We start from the raw sequence: 20,180 nt of genomic DNA, 5'->3' as shown, positions 1-20,180 counted from the left end.
TGTTAGTGAGATAGCTCAGAGGGTTAATGCATCTTCTGTAGGTAACAGGTTCAATGTGTAGGCCTCATATTTGAATCCTGATCAATCAATCAATCAATCACTACATTTATAAAGCGCGCTACCCACCCGTGAGGGTCTCAAGGCGCTGGGGGGGGGGCTCTACTGGACGAAGAGCCAGGTCTTGAGGAGTCTTTAGAAGGTCAGCAGGTCCTGAGTCTGTCCTAGGTTGGTGGGGAGAGCGTTCCAGGTCATGGCAGCGAGGTGGGAGAAGGATCTGCCGCCGGCGGTGGCTTTCCGGAAATGAAGAACTGTGGCGAGGGCGAGGTTGGCAGAGCGGAGGTTACGGGTGGGGATGTGGAAGCTGAGACGGTTGTTGAGGTATGTAGGTCTGGTGTTGTGTAGGGCTTTGTGTGCGTGGATGAGGAGTTTGAAGGTGATCCTCTTGTTGACGGGGAGCCAGTGCAGGCCTCTCAGGTGGGGTGTGATATGGCTGCATCGGGGGATGTCGAGGATCAGTCGTGCCGAGGCGTTCTGGATTCGTTGAAGTCGTCTCAGGAGCATGGTTGCTGTTCCTGCGTAGAGAACGTTCCCGTAGTCGAGTCTGCTGGTGATGAGGGCCTGGGTGACTGTTTTTCTCATGTCGGGAGGGATCCATTTGAAGATCCTGCATAGCATGTGGAGGGTGTTGAAGCAGGATGCGGAGACGGCGTTGACTTGCCTGGTCATGGAGAGGGTGGAGTCGAGGATGACCCCCAGGTTGCGTGCGTGGTCTGTGGGTCCCGGGGCTGTGCCTAGCAATGTGGGCCACCAGGAGTCGTCCCAGGCTGATGGGGTGGGTCCGAGAATGAGGACCTCTGTCTTGTCTGAGTTCAGCTTCAGTCTGCTGTCCTTCATCCAGTCGGCTACGGCCTTCATTCCTTTGTGGAGGTTGGTTTTGGCGGTGTGGGGGTCTTCGGTGAGGGATATGATCAGCTGGGTGTCGTCGGCGTAGGAGATGATTTTGAGGTTGTGTTGTCGAGCGACGTGGGCGAGCGGGCCATGTAGATATTGAACAGCGTCTGGCTGAGGGAGGATCCCTGTGGGACGCCGCAGATGATCTCGGTGGATTTCCAGCGGAAGGGTGGGAGGCGGACGCTCTGGGTTCTGCCGGAGAGGAAGGATGTGGTCCAGGCCAGGGCCTTCTCTTGAATTCCGGCGTCATGGAGGCATGCTGATAGGGTGCGGTGGCAGACTGTGTCAAAGGCTGCTGATAAGTCCATGAGGATGAGGGCCGCTGTTTCTCCTTTGTCCATCAGGATTCTGGTGTCGTCAGTGGCGGCGATGAGGGCGGTCTCAGTGCTGTGGTTGCTGCGAAAAACGGATTGGGAGGGGCCCAGGATGTTGTTGTCTTCGAGGTATCGGGTTAGCTGTTTGTTGAAAATCTTCTCTGTCACCTTTGCCGGGAACGGAAGCAGGGAGATGGGCCGAAGTTCTTGAGGTCTTTGAGGTCTGCCTTGGGCTTCTTCAGAAGGGAGTTGATCTCGGCGTGCTTCCAGCTTTCCGGGAAAGTTGATGTCTCGAAGGAGCTATTGATTGTTTTTCGGAGGTGGGGCGCGATGGTTATGCTGGCTTTGTTGAAGATGTGGTGAGGGCAGGGGTCGGATGGGGTTCTGGAGTGGATGGAGTTCATGATTTTGATGGTGTCTTCGTCATTGACATTGGACCAGGCGGTCAGGCGGCTGATGCTGGTGGTGGACGCAAGGGCAGTGGACTCGGTGGAGGGTGCAGGGGAGTCAGAGTTGAAGCTGTCGTGGATGTCGGCAATCTTGCGGTGAAAGAAGGCGGCCAGGGAGTCGCACAGGTCTTGTGATGGTGGGATGTTGTTGGTGTTGGAGCTGGGGTTGGAGAGTTCTTTCACGATGCTGAAGAGCTCTTTGGTGTTGTGTGCGTTGTTGTCTAGGCGGTCCTTGAAGGCAGTCATGTTGGCGGTCCTGATGAGTTGGTGGTGTCTGCGGCCGGCGTTCTTGTGGGCTGTGTGGCTGTCTGGTTTTCTGTCGTGGAGCCATTTCTTCTCCAGCTTCCGGCAGGTGCGCCTGGAGATCCGGAGGTCTTCGGGGAACCAAGCGGCTTTCTTGTTGGTGTGGTTGATTGTGGAGGTCTTGAGAGGGGCGTGGGTGTCGGCGCAGTCGTTGATCCAATGGTTGAGGTTGGACTAAACCTACTCATCTTCTGTAGTTGGTAAAATGAATACCTTTAAGCTGGGTAGTAAAACCCCTGCTATTTTCAAGTGAACCACAGTACAAAGCCATGTCGGTCAGCTCTGTATTAAAAGCAAGTCATTAATACTGTTTATCTGCACTTTCAGATTCTATTCCTGCATAGGTTGGTACTGCAAAAATACTGTTACCTAATAAATACATACCTGCTCCTGTAGTTTATAAAATTATGCTGCAAGCCTAGGAATATACAGCTAGATTCATCAACGTGAAATCGGCTCGCAAAGGGCCGGATTCTGAGAATCTGGCCCTTTGCGAGCGCAATTTTTGCATTTGGGATTCATCATCCCAAATGCAAAAATCGCTATTATAGAATTCACATTTTTGCGAGGAATTGCATTTAAGGAATCTCTATTTGAGATTCCTTAAATGCAATTCATTAACCATTTTCAATTTGCGAATTCGCAATTTTTGGCCGCTATTTACCACGAATTGTAACTTTGTGGTAAATAGCAAAAACTTAGAAAAATGTACTTTAGTGCATTTTTCTAAGTTGCATGTTACACACACACATGTCCTTTGGACATGTGTGTGCGCAACACATGTGTACATTTGCTTTTCAGGGGTGCTACAGGGTGTCCTTTGGACACCCCTGCACCCTTGAAATCGCATCCTTATTTGCGATTAGCAAATTGCTAATCGCAAATTAGGAAGAAGTAGGAATCTCATTTCTTTATGCAATTTCTACATGAATCCCGTTTTGCAAGTCCTTAATAGCGATTCCTTAATAATCGCTATTAAGGACTTGCAAAACGGGACTTTGATGAATCTAGGGGATACTCTGCAATCGGCAGAGTGAAGTTGAAGGGGCTCTACGAATGTGTGAAGGAACAATAAACCCTTGTTAACAAGTAAATGGTCTTTTAAAGACCTGTGAAGGCGCGGCTGCAATAAGACGGACATCAGACCACAACAGCTCAAAAACTGTCTGTGTATGTGCCCAAGAAGCTGTCTCAGCCCAGCCTGACACACATGATGGGGGTGGGAGGTTTGGGTGTTGGGGGATGCTAAAGCCCTTTGAGCTCAATAGGCGTTGTGCGCCTGATAGGCAGGTATCTTAGAAGCAAAGCCTATTGGCTTTGCCACTGCTTGTTAAAGCTCTGCTTTCCCTTCATAGTGCCGGTCCTTGTTATAGGAGGGCCCGGAGAGCTGTAGTTGGGAAGAGAAAGGGTTGAAAACTGTTCCGTTACAGCTTGGATTACATGGCGTCCAGGGAGGTGCCCGCACCTCTTACGCCTCAATTTAGAGGAAAAAAGGTTTGAAAGTTGATACATTTCAGTGAGAATTTTTAGGTAGTGGTCATGTGCTTGAATGACCACATTCAATGCTGTTTTCCACACTCTGCTTTGAAAAGTGCTGACTAATTTTGCGAACTTTTGGATTTGTGTAGCTCGCAAAAATGGCATATGAGTAGGTTGACCAAAAACCAGAACATTTTGCAAACATAGAAGAAGGACTACAATTTTATATCAAGGAAGCGGCGCAGAAAGAAAGCTCTCATCAACATAGGAACACAGAAGAGGCACTTAGGGAATAAGTCAAATGTAATTTCTGAAACCAGCATCATACCTATTAATTAAATTACTTACATAAAACAGCTGCTAATTAACACAGCATTAGGAGACTCCAAAATAGGCGCCTCTCACTGTTTTCAGTCGATCCCCTCTAAAAACCGGGACAAGAGCCAAAATTGCCAAAATCTGTTGGACAGCTGGTGAAAACTGTCCTGGCAAATCAGGAACGCCTGGTCACCCTACATATGAGGGCCGTGGCTGTGAAGTGGGAATTCTTCTGTGATTTTCTCAGACGTAAAAATGAAAGCATATGCAACAAGGGTGGCAAATTCTAGTTACCAACAATTTGTCCTTTACCTTCCATTAATATACATTTTGAAGGTTTTTTGGAGGTTAGGGGGATCAGGGAGGTTGCCATCCAGTTGTAGTCGCCTCTTCAGCCTCTCTGGAACCTACCCCCTGCTAGAGAGACATTGATGCTGCAGGACTTTATCCAGCGGTGGCTCCTCCACTAAAAGGCGGAGGACCCTCACTCCATTGCTCTCAGAGCAGTGGAAAAAGGAAAAATGTAATTATAATAACACAACATTATTATCATTTTATTTTTAAAAAGTGCCAAGGGGCCAGGTTAAGGCGGGCGGGGCTGGGGTCACAGGGAGGAGGAAATATATATGTACCATAAGTGCGCATGACAGTTTGGCCGAACATCTTGGGTCGGCCAAACAGTCATGCGCACTTAGCATTTCTCCACCTGGTTGTGTTTCACAGCCGGGTAGAGAACAGTCCCAAGGCTCCCAGGCACTGTCTGAGCGGCCAAAAAGCCCGCTCAGACCAATGACGATGCTGCTGTCAGGCTGGTGACAGCAGCGTCGTGATTGGCTTATGGGAGCCTTTGTGCTAATGGGAGCCAGTAACAGAACGGGACGGAGGAGAAGCTGCGGCCGTAATCGGGTAAGTGTTTTTAGAAAAAAAACATTTCCTCCCACCACCACACTCTGTAGCAGCCGCCACTGACTTTACTCTCTGTAAAATTGTGATGTCACAGGTCTTCCTGCTGTTCATGTCAGAAATCACTCAAGTTCATCTTTGTTGAGTGACCTTTTGCTTTGATTTGGAGATGTGGGTACAGGAAAATATGAAACTAACCTTTTGGTTGTTTCTTTAACTGGACTTGCTTTTTCATTTGAAATATAAGCACTTGTAACAAAACACAGATTTACTGCCACATTCTGACAAGCATTATTTTTCTACATACTGCAATGCCAGGTTAAGGTTAGAAAAACATGAAGGAACTGAAATGTTAGAGTCGGAATCAGGATTTACGAGGGCGCACAAAATGAGGCGCTGTCTTAATGCAAATAATATAGCCCTTCATACTGCACTTCTAAGCACTTAAAAATAGGTGTTAGCAGCATCAAATTGAACAGTACTCCATTTACAAATCTCAGAAGTATGGAAAACAGAGTCTGGCATTCAGGATGCAAACCAGTGACCTGCAGATAGATTTTCACAGTAAAAGTTTAACTAACAATTAGCTAACCTAAAGACAAATGCTTCAATGAGCTATCGTATAAAAGACTACGCTATCTACTTTGCCCAAAGATAATTTTGGGATTCGGAGGCTCTTAAACACTCATCGAAGACTATAATCACTACAGACACGAAAAGCCTCACCCTCTTCCATTCTTAGGGCCTTAGTTAGATCTCAGTGGATGGAATACTCAGTCACAAACTTGACAGATTTCTCGTGCACTGTATTACGATCTCCAGAGGATATAGATGGGATCATAATACGATGGATGGGATATCCATCTCCTCCACCAAGGTCTAAATTGGGCCCTTAGTTCTCAAATGATCCCAGGCCTTGAGGGTGACCTCCAACCAGTCTTGGACTTTCAGTCTCTACATCCAAGCATGCTGGGAATTGTAGTTTCACGTGTCCTATTTTAAAATGCTGGTTTAGATATCCTATCATGCTTAATGCTGTAGGCTGGGAAAACAGAAATGACTGAATGCAAACGTCTTGGCATGGGGGGATTTGACACATATGTCCTTTTTGACTCTGTACATTGTAGTGATTTTTGACTCAGTAAATTTGAATTGTAGCATCTTCTTGACTCAGTCCCCCGAGCTAGCCTCGTTTTCACAAAGTGTACAGAGAACCTCTGTGTGTCTGAGTTTACCCGGCTCTAATTGGATAACAATAGCAGATTGCAAACTGTTGAAGAGTGAAGCGAGCACAGTTATCTTTCCTGCACTGCTCTGCAGTCTTACAATGCAGGCACTTCAGAATTACAAGATATTACTGTAATTATCGCAATTGCCTGCTCTATTCTGGGCTGCAGCCAGTGCAATTAGTTCCTCCCCTTCATCAGCATTTAAATGAATCTAATCATAAAGGAATCCACAGGACACCTGCTGGTGGGAGGGCTGCGGCTTCTAAGAGGGTCCTTCTGGTGAGGCGAATGTGCGTTGAGTGGTAGCATCCAAAGGGAGCAGCCGGTTCACTCAGCGGCACCAGGTCGAGGCTTGATCCTGCATACGCAATTAGCGGGCCTCGTGTTACGCTGCGGCAGGGGGCAGCACTGATGGTATCATGTTCGGGTTGAAAAGCAATTTCTGGACATGTTGGAACAATGTAGCTAAGGAAAGGCCGATTATCCTTCAAAACCTCCCCTTACTCCATTCTCTCTTGTAACACAAATCAAATATTCCCCTTCACCAGCTTTTTCCTGCAAACCAGCAACTTTATTTCCAGGTGCATCATTTGCTCTTTAGGGTTTTGGTCTGCAAACTTTTCAAGAATAAATTAAAATAATCCCAAGCTACTAATATTTTTAATGTTGTAATCATGACCACATCAGACAAGATTACATCATTGGCCAGCATTTGCAAGATGACCAGCAGTGATCACCTCAGTTTATCAGATACGATTGCCAGCAGTAATGAGGAAAAAATGCTTTGTCCGTGTAGAATGCCACTGCATCGGTAATACCTAATAGCCATAGCTGCAATTTATTTATTTATTATTTATTTATTAATGAAATTTGTTAAGCGCAAGGCAAATGCCCAAAGGCGTCACGGCGCTAGATAATGGCAGCTCAAAACGGGAAGATAACTTAATTTACTGGTTAAAAAGCCAGGTCTTTATTTTCCTTCTAAAGAGGGTAAGAGTCGGGCAAGATCTGATATCCGCATCAAGTGAGTTCCATAGTTTGGATGTGGCAACAATGAAACGGCGGTCACCCCATGAAGCTGTTTTGGTTCGGGGGACAGTCATCAACAAGGCATTCATGGAGCGTAAGGTTCTATTAGGGGCATAGAATGCCAAGGAATTGATGAGGAAGCGAGGCCGTAGGTTACGGGAGGCTTTATAGGCTATACAAAGTGCCTTAAATTTAATTCGATTGTTTACTGCCAACCAGTGATAGTTTTTAATCACTTGGGAGATAGATTTAAATTTTGGGGTCCTAGAGAGCATTCTAGCAGCTGCGTTTTGCACAGACTGTAGTTTGCGGATAACTTTCTGTTGAGTATTAATGAAAAGTCCATTACAATAATCCAGGGTTGACATAACAAAAGCCGTGACTAATGTCTTGCCTGAGTCGGGAGGGAGAAAAGGAAGACTCTTTTTGATAGATTTAAGTTTATAGAAGGCAGTTGAAACTATAGAATTTGCATGAGCAGCAAAAGTTAATTTGTCATCTAGTAGTACCCCCAGGTTTTTAACTTTGGAGGAAGGTATGGGCGGGGAGCCTAATTAATTGGGCCACCATGCTCCTGGCCAAAAGGGGGACAAATTTCCAAAGATCATTACCTCCGTCTTATTAGAGTTTAACTTAAGACAGTTGGTCGTCATCCAGTTGCTAATGGTCTTCATTCCTTGTTGAAAATTAGCCGCAATTTTATCTCCGTTATTTTTTATGGCTAGTATCAGTTGGGTATCATCTGCGTAGGATGTTAGGCTCATCCCAAAGTCCTTGATGACCCTAGCTAGGTCTGTCACGTAGACATTAAATAGCGTTGGACTTAGGGATGAGCCTTGGGGGACGCCACAAGGGAGTGTCATCCGGGCAGAGCTGAGGTTTCCCAATTGTACCGTTTGTGTGCGGTTGGAGAGAAAGGAGGTAAGAAGATCCCTGGCCTTATTCCGAACACCTATAGCATTGACACGGTCGATCAAGATGTTATGATCGACCGTGTCAAAGGCCGCAGACAGATCGAGCAGGATAAGTACTGCCGTCCCTCGTTGGTCTAGGATTGTTCTTATCTCGTCTGTGGCCTTAATAAGTGCTGTCTCAGTGCTGTGGTGTTTACGGAAGCCAAACTGGGTATCGTCTAATAGGAGGTGATCTTCAATGTACTGTGATAGTTGAATATTCATCGGTTTTTCTACTAGTTTTGCTGCATAAGGCAAGCTGGCGATAGGCCTGTAGTTGTTAGGGTCTTCAGCATCGAGGTGAGATTTTTTTAGAAGAGGTTTGAGGATAGTGTCTTTCCAGGTAGCAGGATAGACCCCTGTGGAGAACATGAGATTAAAAATTCCTGTGAGTTGGGGAGCTACTGTGTTGGCCACTGGAAGCAGAATTGAGGGGGGGGGGGAGAGGTCATAGGGAGAGCCTGATTTAATAGTAGTCATGATCCTAGAGACCTCATCTGTATTGGTAGCTAGAAACTGATCTAAAGTGGGATGAACAGGTTTAGGGGGGATCATTTGAGAGGAGCTTAAATGATCTGTCTTCTCGTTGGAAAAATTAGCATAGATGTTGTTAACTTTGTCGTAAAATAAATTCGCAAGACTGTTGCAAAATGATTGAGAGGGAATGGGCAGAGATTTGAGGGGGTAACTTTGAAAGTTTGGTTACAACCTGATACAGTTGTTTGTTAGAATGTTTCGCTTGCTCGATTTGAGCAGAATAGTAGGTGCTCTTTTCTTGCAAGATCATTTTTTTATAGTTAGTAAGTTCTTTTTTGTAAAGAAGTTTGTCCTCAGTAGTGTAGGCCATTCTCCAGTGTCGTTCTCGGTTACGACATTTCTGTTTTTGGAGTCTGAGGGCATTAGTAAACCAGGGAGCTGTGGGACGGGTACGGTTTTTGGAAATGTATTTTATAGGGACTAATTTATCCAGGGCTGTAGTAAGCCAGAGGGTATAGTCGTTGGCAGCCGTATTAGTGTCATTGGAGGTCTCTGGTTGGGTGGTTGACAGAGTTTCAGCAAGTAATTTGTTATCTATATCTTTCCATGATTTAAATGCGCCGGAACGAGTTGTGAGGTTTGTATGCATGGGAGAATTTAGTGATAATTCAAATATCACAGCATGGTGATTGGTCCAGACTAGTGGTATGATCTCTTGTATTTTGATATTTTTGTCATTTTTGAACAGGCCATCCAGTGTGTGGCCGGCGTCGTGGGTGCTGTGAGAAATTAATTGTATCAGATTCAGGGATTCTAAGTCCGATAAAAGTCGACTAGTATCTTTATCTCCTACATTTTCTAACGCAAAATTAAAATCGCCGAGGATAATGGTTGTATTGTCCGTGGCAAGAGAGTCAAGTATATCCGTAAGGGAGGATAGAAATTCCGATTTGTTTCCTGGAGGGCAATAAAGCAAAATGCCTTTAAGGCGTTGGGAGGGAGTAAGTGCTATAGAAAAATGAAATGCTTCACAGCTAGTGAGTGGCACTGGGCTTATGGTGGTTTTAAAATGGCTGCGATAAATTACAGCGATTCCACCCTCTATTTTTCGAATCCTGTCCTGCTTAAGAATGTTGTAACCTTCCGGGACCGAAACTAGAAGGTCAGGTTCTGATGAGGGACTGGTCCATGTTTCAGTAATAAAGAGCAAATCCAACTTAAGGGAAGTTATCAAGTCAGCAATTTCATCTTTGTGTCTGCATAGCGACCTGGCACTGATGAGGGCTGCTGAGATGAGGTATTGTTGGTTTAATATTGGGGGGTGGAGGATAAGTGGTGTTGGGATCAAGTGCAGGATGGATTTTGAAATCACAATGTGCACAGATTTTAGAAAGATGATGATTTATGCAGAAATTAAAAACAGTACCTAAGCATGTAGAGGGGGGTCGTAGGTTTAGCAGAGCCTGTCGAGAGTAGGCTTTGATATCCAGATCAGTTGTAGCTGGGATTGGGGCCCTAGGCCCGGTCCAGGCGCGGACGGGTGCAGACGGGCTTGCCTTAGGCGCGCCTTTGGCGCGCTGCCGGCGCGCCCGCTGTGCTCGTCCGCTGCGCGTCCGGGGAGGATTCATAAATGTAGGGAGTGATGGGCGTGGCCTCTCAATAGTGGGCGTGGCCTCGGGCTTGGCGCGAGATGGCGCCGATTTTGTCAATTACCCACTGCAGCGCTCAAATCGGCAGCGCAGGGTTTTGTGATCAGGGATGCGAGGGGAGATGCCCAGAAATAAGGTAGGATACAGTTAAAAATACAAAATACACAAAAGTTTTAAAACAAATTACTGGCTAGCAAGCTAAGTCTCCCGGCTGTGCCTCAGGAGTGTCAGAATCATAGAGCGCGACTCGTATTCAGCGCGACTCTTGTAGGAATCGGGCAGAATGGGCGAGGCCTCTCAATAGTGGGCGTGGCCTCGGGCTTGGCGCGAGATGGCGCCGATTTTGTCAATTACCCACTGCAGCGCTCAAATCGGCAGCGCGGGGTTTTGTGATCAGGGATGCGAGGGGAGATGCCCAGAAATAAGGTAGGATACAGTTAAAAATACAAAATACACAAAAGTTTTAAAACAAATTACTGGCTAGCAAGCTAAGTCTCCCGGCTGTGCCTCAGGAGTGTCAGAATCATAGAGCGCGACTCGTATTCAGCGCGACTCTTGAAGGAATCTGGCAGAATGGGCGTGGCCTCTCAATAGTGGGCGTGGCCTCGGGCTTGGCGCAAGATGGCGCCGATTTTGTCAATTACCCACTGCAGCGCTCAAATCGGCAGCGCGGGGTTTTGTGATCAGGGATGCGAGGGGAGATGCCCAGAAATAAGGTAGGATACAGTTAAAAATACAAAATACACAAAAGTTTTAAAACAAATTACTGGCTAGCAAGCTAAGTCTCCCGGCTGTGCCTCAGGAGTGTCAGAATCATGACTCGGGCAACGAGGAAATAATATTAGTAATAAGTATCCACACCGCTGCAAGGTGTATCACTGACATATCAGTTTTAATATATATTTTGAAAACTAAACCATTTTTCCCTCAAGCATCAGTTAATTTTAGTATCAAGCACAACATTTTACATTTTGGTGTAAATATAGTAATTCAACCAATCAAAAGCTTCTCTTTTAGCAGACTTGGTTGCACACGGAGAGGTGTTTACAAGTAGCTGGGGATGTACTAGCACCTGACAAGCTGCTCATTAAAGAAGCTTGCTTTAGGGGTTTCCACATGTACGCCTGAGAAGGTTGTGCAGATATTGCACTCTGTGAATTTGGAAGGTGCACCCTCCCTTTCTGTCTAGGTAGACACTAAAAATCATGTGTTATGTTTGGCTCTATAATGCAGATTATTATGGACACTCTCTGAAATTCTATGACACTTTTGGGTGGACTCCCTTAGAGCATATGTCATGGCAGGTTAAATAATGCCCATTCCTGTGGGGTCCCTCTTGGATGCTCCAAGGTGGACTTCTCATGCATACATAGTGATGGTTTATGTAGTGCTTGAGGGTCCGCTCCTCATCACCGATGGTTGCTTCCCGCCGTGCCTGGTTGGAGACAGCGGCTAATATACCACAGCAGGATGTTTGATCCTTATTCCACCTTTGCTGCTTCTAGGTGGCCCCTTAGGCACACACTGTGGCTGGCTGTACAACACCCATTTCTAATGGCTTCATTGTGCAGCTCCTGGATGGATTCCTCAGTCACCTTCTAAGGCTAGTTGTGTATAATGGATGTCTTTCAGCCACTCCTAGTGGGACGCATCGGCCATATACCATGTCTTTTTTTATAAGGGTTGCTCCTCATCCACAACGAGGTGGACTCGCCAACCACATACTATGCCTGTTTATATATAATGGTTGCTCCTCTGCCACTCCTGGGTGGACCCTTCATAATGCTACTAAATCTGATTGTATGTCTGTCTTCCTTCGGATCAGATGTATAATGCCCATATCGATGGACTGCTTTCTTCCGTTTTTGGTCCGTATCCTCAGAACATATATCATGGCTGCTAGTGTAAAACACCATCCTATAGGTTGCTTCCTGCCACTCCTGGGTGGACTCTTCAAAGTACCTACTATGTCTGCTTGTACAACGACATACTCCTACGCACTGCTCCCAGACAGTCCCCGGATGGTAGCTTGGGCACATTCTCGGTCTGTTTGTATAACTATGTTTCCTAGGTGGCCATCTGTCTCCAACGCCGAGGACTCGGTACTGAAATGCTGTTTCTTTGGAATCGCTCTCAGTGTTTGGGCCACTCCCTGGTTGAAGGAATTGTCAGATGATCCTTTGGGTGTCTCCTGTTGTCTCCTAAGAGACATGTTAGCAGCACCAGATGCCCTCTGGAAGATGTTGGAAGAGTGAAAACTCTATAAACCTAAACCACCAGAGATTCAGCCATAGCTCTCTAGTGAGTTTACCCTTTGGAAAGACTCACCCTCTCAACAACGTAACCCTCTCTCCCCAAGAATATTCAATCAATCGATCAATCAATCTGGATTTATAAAGCGCTGCTTATCACCCAGTAGGGTATCCAGGCACTGGTAGCTCCCAGGAAGTTCATCCCAACAGCCAGATCTTGAGTGCCCTTCGGAAATCCGGCAGTGAGATGATGGACCCTTGCTACGTGGGGAGGCTGTTCCATTTTTTTGCTACGATGTGGGAGAAGGAGCGTCTTCCAATTCTGCTTTGATGAATGTGAGCTGTGTGGGCAACTGAGAGGGAGGCAGAGCATACTCTTCTTGATGGTTGGTGGAAGTTGAGGCGGTGGTTAATATAGGCGGGTCCTTGGTTGTGTAGGGCCTTGTGTGCATGGCTTGGCATCTTGAATTGGCATCTCTTCTGCACGAGGAGCCAGTGGAGTTGCCTGAGGTAGGGTGTGATGAGGGTTCATATGGGGAGGTTGAAGATGTGTCTGGCTGCAACATTCTGTATGGTTTGAAGCCTATGCAGGAGGTGCACAGGGATTCCTACGTAGAGAGCATTCTGTAGTGCAGTCGGCTGGTGATGAGGGCTTGTGTCACGGTGCATCTGGTGTGCAGAGGTAGCATCTTATGTATGATGATCTTATGTAGCATGCGCAGTGTGAGGATGCCTGGGGAGGAGATGGTGTTTATTTGTGATTCCATGGTGAGCTTGTTATCCATGATGATTCAGAGGTTTCTGTTGTGGTCGGTGGTGGGTCCCAGGTCTCGTGACCGCCATGCAACGCTCCATGGGTTGCTTATGCTCACAAAAATTTGTATTTCTGTCTTGTCCGTGTTCAACTTCAAGCAGTTATTTTTCATTTATTTGTGATGTTAGTCATGCATCTATGGAATTTGTTCCTGGTGGTGGTGGGGTCGTCGGTGAGTTAGAGGATGAGTTGGGTCTCATCTGCGTAATATTTTATGTTGATGCTGTATGATTAGATGATGTTGGTCAGTGGGGTCATATAAGCATTGATGAGTGTGGGGCTGAGGGATAAGGCCTGTGGGACACCACAGACAATATCCTTGGGATCAAAGGTGAAGGGTGGTAGGCGGACCCTCTGAATTCCTCTTGTGAGGAAGAAGGCAAACAATCTGAGTGCCTTCCCTTAGATGCCAATTTGGTGGAGTCTTTTGATCAGCGTGTGGTGTGATATGATGTTGAAGGCGGCCGAGACGTCAAGGAATATTACAGCTGCTGTTGCTCCTCAGTTGAGGATGAAACGGATGTTGTCGGTGGGTGCGATTAGGGCAGTCTCTGTGCTGTGGTTGCTGTGGAAAGTGGATTGGGAGGCGTCAAGTATCTGGTTTTGCTCCATGTGGGTCGTGAGTCTTTTGCAGCACCTTGGCCGGGAATGTGAGCAGTGACATTGTCTGGTAGTTTTTGAGTTCACTGGGGTCAACTGAGGGTTTTTTGAGTAGTGGATTCAGCACCCCTAACTGCGTAACATAAGCTTTGCAGTGTAGGGGTACCCCAACCCTTCAGAGGCCCCAGCCACCCTGAAGGGCCCCATTTCACCCGAAGCCCCACAAACATCTGTAAGATATGGGAGACTCAGGGACTCCTCTTTGCAGGGGTACCCCATCATTTTATGTTTCGCCCACAGCACCCTCCCGCACACATTGCTCACTTCTCTTCTGTACAGCTTCTGTTGCTATGTAATTAGTTTCGCTCTGTATAAATCACATACATGCCTACATACATATATAGATACATTGATAGTACTGGTTGATTCATTTGAAAATGTTTCCATTTGAGTTTTCCATATGAACTGAGTTTACCGAAACCTCTGCTTTCCTTCAAACTGTGATATCAGTAAAAGATGTGCCAGTGACTGGATCACAGTTCAGTAGAGAGTTCTATTTAATGTATATGCTTATTACACTTGAGGGCAGAGGGAAATCAACTGTGGATAAATGACAAGACACTCCAGGAGGCAATTACATTGAAAGGCTATCCGACCCATCGGGGGCCCCGTAGTGGCTGTCTGCCAAAGTGTGGGGGGGGGCGTGCCGTAGGAGGGAGGAGGGGGTGGGGAGGGTTCAGGGACAAAGGGCGCTCCTTTGAACACTCGTTGTGGGGGGTAGAAGACTCGTTTTGGGGGGAGAATCACCCCTACCTGCTCACTGCTGCCCACAGGACATTTGGGAATCCTTGATGCCTCTCCCCCGCCGCCGCAGAACTACAGGATAGTGGCTGCCGTGGGGTGGGGAAACTACATCCCCCAGACTCCTCTGCTGCTACTTCCGCCCCCGGAGGGGATAGAAAAAGGACAGCCCTGGTGGAGTGGGCGCTCCTTTGAACACTCATTGTGGGGGGTAGAAGACTCGTTTTGGGGGGAGAATCACCCCTACCTGCTCACTGCTGCCCACAGGACATTTGGGAATCCTTGATGCCTCTCCCCCGCCGCCGCAGAACTACAGGATAGTGGCTGCCATGGGGTGGGGAAACTACATCCCCCAGACTCCTCTGCTGCTACTTCCGCCCCCGGAGGGGATAGAAAAAGAAGGACAGCCCTGGTGGAGTGGGCGCTCCTTTGAACACTCGTTGTGGGGGGTAGAAGACTCGTTTTGGGGGAGAATCACCCCTACCTGCTCACTGCTGCCCACAGGACATTTGGGAATCCTTGATGCCTCTCCCCCGCCGCCGCAGAACTACAGGATAGTGGCTGCCGTGGGGTGGGGAAACTACATCCCCCAGACTCCTCTGCTGCTACTTCCGCCCCCGGAGGAGATAGAAAAAGGACAGCCCTGGTGGAGTGGGCGCTCCTTTGAACACTCCGTTGTGGGGGGTAGAAGACTCGTTTTGGGGGGGAGAATCACCCCTACCTGCTCACTGCTGCCCACAGGACATTTGGGAATCCTTGATGCCTCTCCCCTGCCGCCGCAGAACTACAGGATAGTGGCTGCCGTGGGGTGGGGAAACTACATCCCCCAGACTCCTCTGCTGCTACTTCCGCCCCCGGAGGGGATAGAAAAAGAAGGACAGCCCTCGCGTAGCGGGCTCGCGCGTGGGCTAAGCCCGGGCAAAGGGCGGGCCCTCTGTGGCCCTCAGAGGCACGAGGAGGACGGGACGGGCTCCGCCACTTGGTTTTCCCGGAGGAGGTAAAGCCCATTTTACATACTGTTCCGGTCAATAGTATTACCCCAACAAACTCTATATTACCTTGTCCACATCCAAGCTATATCATGAACCAGAAAGGGTTGCCACAAAACTAGCGCCTCGGCCGACTACCTGTCTGAGGTCGCAAGATAAGTACATAAATAACATAATGCTACCCTTACCTATAGAGGCGGATAAAAACAACTGCCACCAGCCTGTAGCCAGTCTATCTTGTAATCACTCTCCTCCTCAACCAAACAATACAATGTGTAGTCTCTCACTGTTGGAGGAATTAAACTGTTTGTGTAAGACCAGCTATGTCCCTGCGGGATCACCAGCCCCTCCAAATAATATTAATTTATTAACTACAAATGAGAGAATGCTGGAACCTTTCCCCATATTTTCCAAAACAAATATGCAATGTCGAGTATTCGCCCGGGCCACACCTAACAAAAGTAAGGGACGGGGATAAATACAACGAGATCCAATCGAAAGTACAATTAATACAATTTGAATCCCCAACCTCGAGTCCAACCCCCATCATTCTTCCCCAAATTGGAGAGGTGGCAGATAAATTAGACGACCTTGCTCCCTCCTCCCAGAGTGCCCTTTTGTCAATGATCGAACAACTGATCAAATCCACCATAGACCCCCTAATCGATAAAATAAACATCCTGGGGGATAGATTGGCAGGGATTGAAGAAAAAATAAACTCTAATCTGTTAACCTCTAGCCATGCTTCTATATCCCCCCATCCTTTGACAACTGTTACCTTAAATAAGCCCATACCTGCCATTCAAAATAAAGCTACCCAAAATAAAGTTGCCCAAATTCGAGTATCAGTTCCCACTAATCGTCCCCTAAACATTTCTAAAGCCTCTCTTAATTCCACTACACCGAAAAATTCGGTCCCCAGGGTAGAGCGAAACAGGGTTCTCAGAATGCATCTACCCCCAGAGGCAGCTCCGTTTGTATGCATCCTCTCGGGAGTTCCGCAACTAAAAAAGGGTAAAATAGAGAGACAGGATGACCTGTTAAATAAGGTCCAGTTTTGGTTATCAAAAAATAGACCCCTGTCCCGTGACTGTGACGGTGGGATTGTGAGCGTAAGGAGAGTAGGTTGGCTGGGCCCCCTTCCGAAAAACATTATTGGTGACCTGATACTAATAAGATTCAGAAGCAGAAACATTGCCCCACTTCTTCGAACTTGATGGTCCCATATCCATCTGGGAACTACATGACTTCTATCCCAGCACATTGTATACTCGCGCCGCTAGGCCAACGACTGGGGATTGTACCAGCCTGGGTAGAGGATCTTGTTTACCGCTTGTTTGTAGTATTTCCGCCCCAAATAGATCTGAAATACCGTTTAGTATTTTTTAACTCATTGTTACCCCTTGCACATTCCCTTTTGATGAAAAGGAAGAACTGATATCATGAACATTGTAAAGTATGCTATTGGTAGGAAGTTATATTCATAGGATGAGCAAATGTTTGATTATTCTTTTATCTTGGAGATATCTGTGTTTCATATGTATGTACCTTATTTTTAATTATGAATGTATTTTAAAATTGTATGCTTTTATGATTTTATACAAAAAATCGAATAAAGCTTTTTGGAATTGGAATTGAATACAAATAAAATAAACTTATCTTAACACCGCCGTCTCCCACCGCATCCTGCTCTTCCTGCTTCTTGCCCTGAGCACAGGCTCCCAGACTGCCCAATGGCCAATCCTGAAGCTGCTCTTGCATGAGAGCAGCTTCAGGATTGGCCTGAGCGTCGGCAACTTGCGCTCCAAACAATGATCCTAGACTGAATTACAATCTAGTTAGGAAGACCTTAATTATTTCATAAACATATTATATGGTATAGCAAAGGGCCATTAGTGCACACCAATTTACAAACATTGTAAATGAGAACACCCTCAAATAATAGAACAGGGCCCAAAATTGCTACAAAGGTGATTGTATTTATTTCTCAAAGGTTTAAGTAACAAATCACCATATTTGAATGTTTCGCAGGAAAGAGAGGAAGGTTGCTCCAAGGGGAGTGAGAAGGGGAAATTGTGCTTGTGAGTAAGACAGAAATTGAAGGGGAATCAGATATGGAAACATTCAACAATTAGTTCGTTTAACACATGTTAATCCTAAGCAAACATGGCTGCAGTTTTGCAGTGCCACCAGTTCATAAATGGGTCTGTCCTTCACAAGTTGTTTCAGATTTTCTTGTTGTTTGATTTCCTAATGGTGCACAGAGAGGTATCATCTGTGAGATGGGCAGGGTTGGGGTGATGTCGGGTAGAGGCCCACTGGGGGGCTAGAGGGGGGTGGGGGGTGGGGGAAATTGTCAACATAAAGAACCCTAGTGCATGGAGGGTAAATTACATCCTCAGCTGGCGGGTCTTCCTCAGGACAGGGGCAGGGAAGCAACCTGTGGTGATGCAAAGTCAGGATACAGCCCCGCGAACGAAGGTCCGCACTGTGTTTGCGGCGTAATTAAGGTTAAATTCGAAGAGTTATGGCTGCAGTATTAGATAGAAATAATCCAGAGTGAGTGAATCGCTCAAAGGATCTGATATGGATAAGTCAAGCACAGCCCTGGGGATCCATGCTGCTCTATTCGAGTCTGACTCGAGTATTCCTCTACGACACCACTGTGGTGTCGTAGAGGAATACATTGTTACATTGCATGTTTCCTTTATATGATGTCCTAGACAGAACGTAGCAAGTGAACCAACCAATTAAAAACATTTAGAGCAAATCCTGATGATCTCTGACCAATCAATCCTGGCTCCTTCTGTTGCTTTTTTATATTTTTGTTAGAGTAACTCAATTAGGGTAACCCTAAAGGTAAGGTATTTTTAATTGGTTCTAGTTTAGCTACAGCTTCCGCCATATAGAGCTACATACTCGTATTTGTTGGACGTGCCTGTTTTATTCCTGTATCTTGCTCTAACATGTGGAATTAAACCTTTCTCTTTTCTTCTCAGGACTTCTTGACTGACCTGATGATGTCGGAGGTGGACCGGTGCGGTGAAAATGAGCATCTCATTTTTCGAGAGAACACGTTGGCCACCAAAGCCATCGAGGAGTACCTGAAGCTGGTGGGGCAGAAGTACCTGCAGGACGCCCTAGGTAGGTACCGGAAGCCGGTGCATAGCAGACCCTGCTATGGGGTCGACGAGGAGTTTTGGGGATTGTCTAGACAATTATCCATTATTGCTTGGTTTTTGATGTGCCAGCCCAGATGCATGTGATCTCAAACGTATATTAAGGCCTGATCACCCAATAATGTTCTCAATACGGTTGTTTATAGGTTGAGCCTACTAGACAGTGTAAGCTTAGTAGGCTGAGAGTCCGCCCACACAATACTGTTGGTTGGTTTTACTGTCACTCTTATTTGCTTGCTTCTTATTCAATGACTTGCCTTCCTATTCTTGTGTTTTTCCCTCTGGTGTATAGTCTCTTTACAATCCTTGTGACTTATATCCAGACCCTGCATACATTTAAGGAACAACTTTTTTCTATTTCATTCAGCACTCCATGAGTGCATATGTTTGTTAGCTCTATCCATCTTGGGCTCATTCACCACTCAAATAAACCCACACCGCACAGCTGCCTGTCCCTCAAGCCTTGTCTCTGAACACACAGCAACATGGACATTTTTGCTGAGGTATTGCTGAATAGCAGACTTTAAGGACCGTTTTTGGTTTCTCTCCTGCATTCCACATAGTACTTGAACGCACAAGCTTTAACACACATAGACTTTCATGGCTCCAGGCAAGGGACACCTTGGGCACTCACTCAGCTGGTGTCTTGGAAGCAAATACAACTGCTTTCTGGGCTAATGCAGAGGAGCAAATGGCTGAATGCTGTGAAAGTAGTAAATTAGGCCTTGGGAAGCGTTTCCTATTACATTCTAACTGTTGCTTATTCTGTTTAATATTCGGTTCATTTTGCTAAGTGTAACCGTTTTTGAGTTATCATAATATATATGTTTACTTTTCCACCAGAATTTTGAAATATTTTCTTTTATTTATTTATTTTTCAAACAATGCGTGACAGGCAAACATGATCACAGCTGACAGCTCGGCCCTCACATTATAACGGCAGGAGCTATTGGGTTTTGCCAATGCTGGTCTGCTATTCGTCAAAATGGTGCAATTTACATGCAAATTTCAGCAAAATCCTATAAACAAGGTAGAATTGTACCTTGGATAGAACAGGGAATACAACTCAATCTTTATCTGTAGCTCTCAACCAATGTCTTTCACACCCTTCCTGTCTCTTCATCATACTTCTGACCTCCCCCTCATTCCTACATGTCCCTCACATTAATGCCTTGCGTCCATGTCTCACTGTCGTTCATCTTTGTCTCCATGTCTCGGTGTAAAGTATTCAATTGCTCGTAGATCACCTGCATAAAAGAAATGGGAAATTGAACTGGGGCGTGTCTTAACCAATTAGGAATGGACTGATGTATGGATCTCTGCCTCTAGTGAGTGAGGCACGGAAGTGTTCATGAAACTAGCACACTACTAGCATTATACACCTGTACAGGTATATAAGTGGAACCCATCCAAGACCACAAACTGTTGGGGGTACTGGGGCGAGATCGATACTCACACGTATCTCCTATGAAGCTGCCCCAAGCTACATCG

General features: G+C 46.4%; 1 protein-coding gene across 12 annotated transcripts in view; it reads left to right on the top strand.

Annotated features, from left to right (window-relative positions):
* Positions 1-20,180, top strand: part of DAB2IP (DAB2 interacting protein) — a 1,475,985-nt gene that overhangs the window by 1,207,254 nt on the left and 248,551 nt on the right. For all 12 annotated transcript variants that reach the window (XM_078641853.1, XM_078641861.1, XM_078641852.1 and 9 more), the window contains one exon: positions 18,510-18,654. In XM_078641853.1, coding sequence (XP_078497979.1) covers positions 18,510-18,654 — 145 coding nt within the window. The remainder of the gene's footprint in view (positions 1-18,509; positions 18,655-20,180) is intronic.

This window comes from Lissotriton helveticus, chromosome 5_1 (genome assembly GCF_964261635.1).
Source record: "Lissotriton helveticus chromosome 5_1, aLisHel1.1, whole genome shotgun sequence".
Lineage (NCBI taxonomy): Eukaryota > Metazoa > Chordata > Amphibia > Caudata > Salamandridae > Lissotriton > Lissotriton helveticus.
Note: the sequence above shows the minus strand (reverse complement) of the source record. Positions and strands in the feature narration are given on the sequence as shown.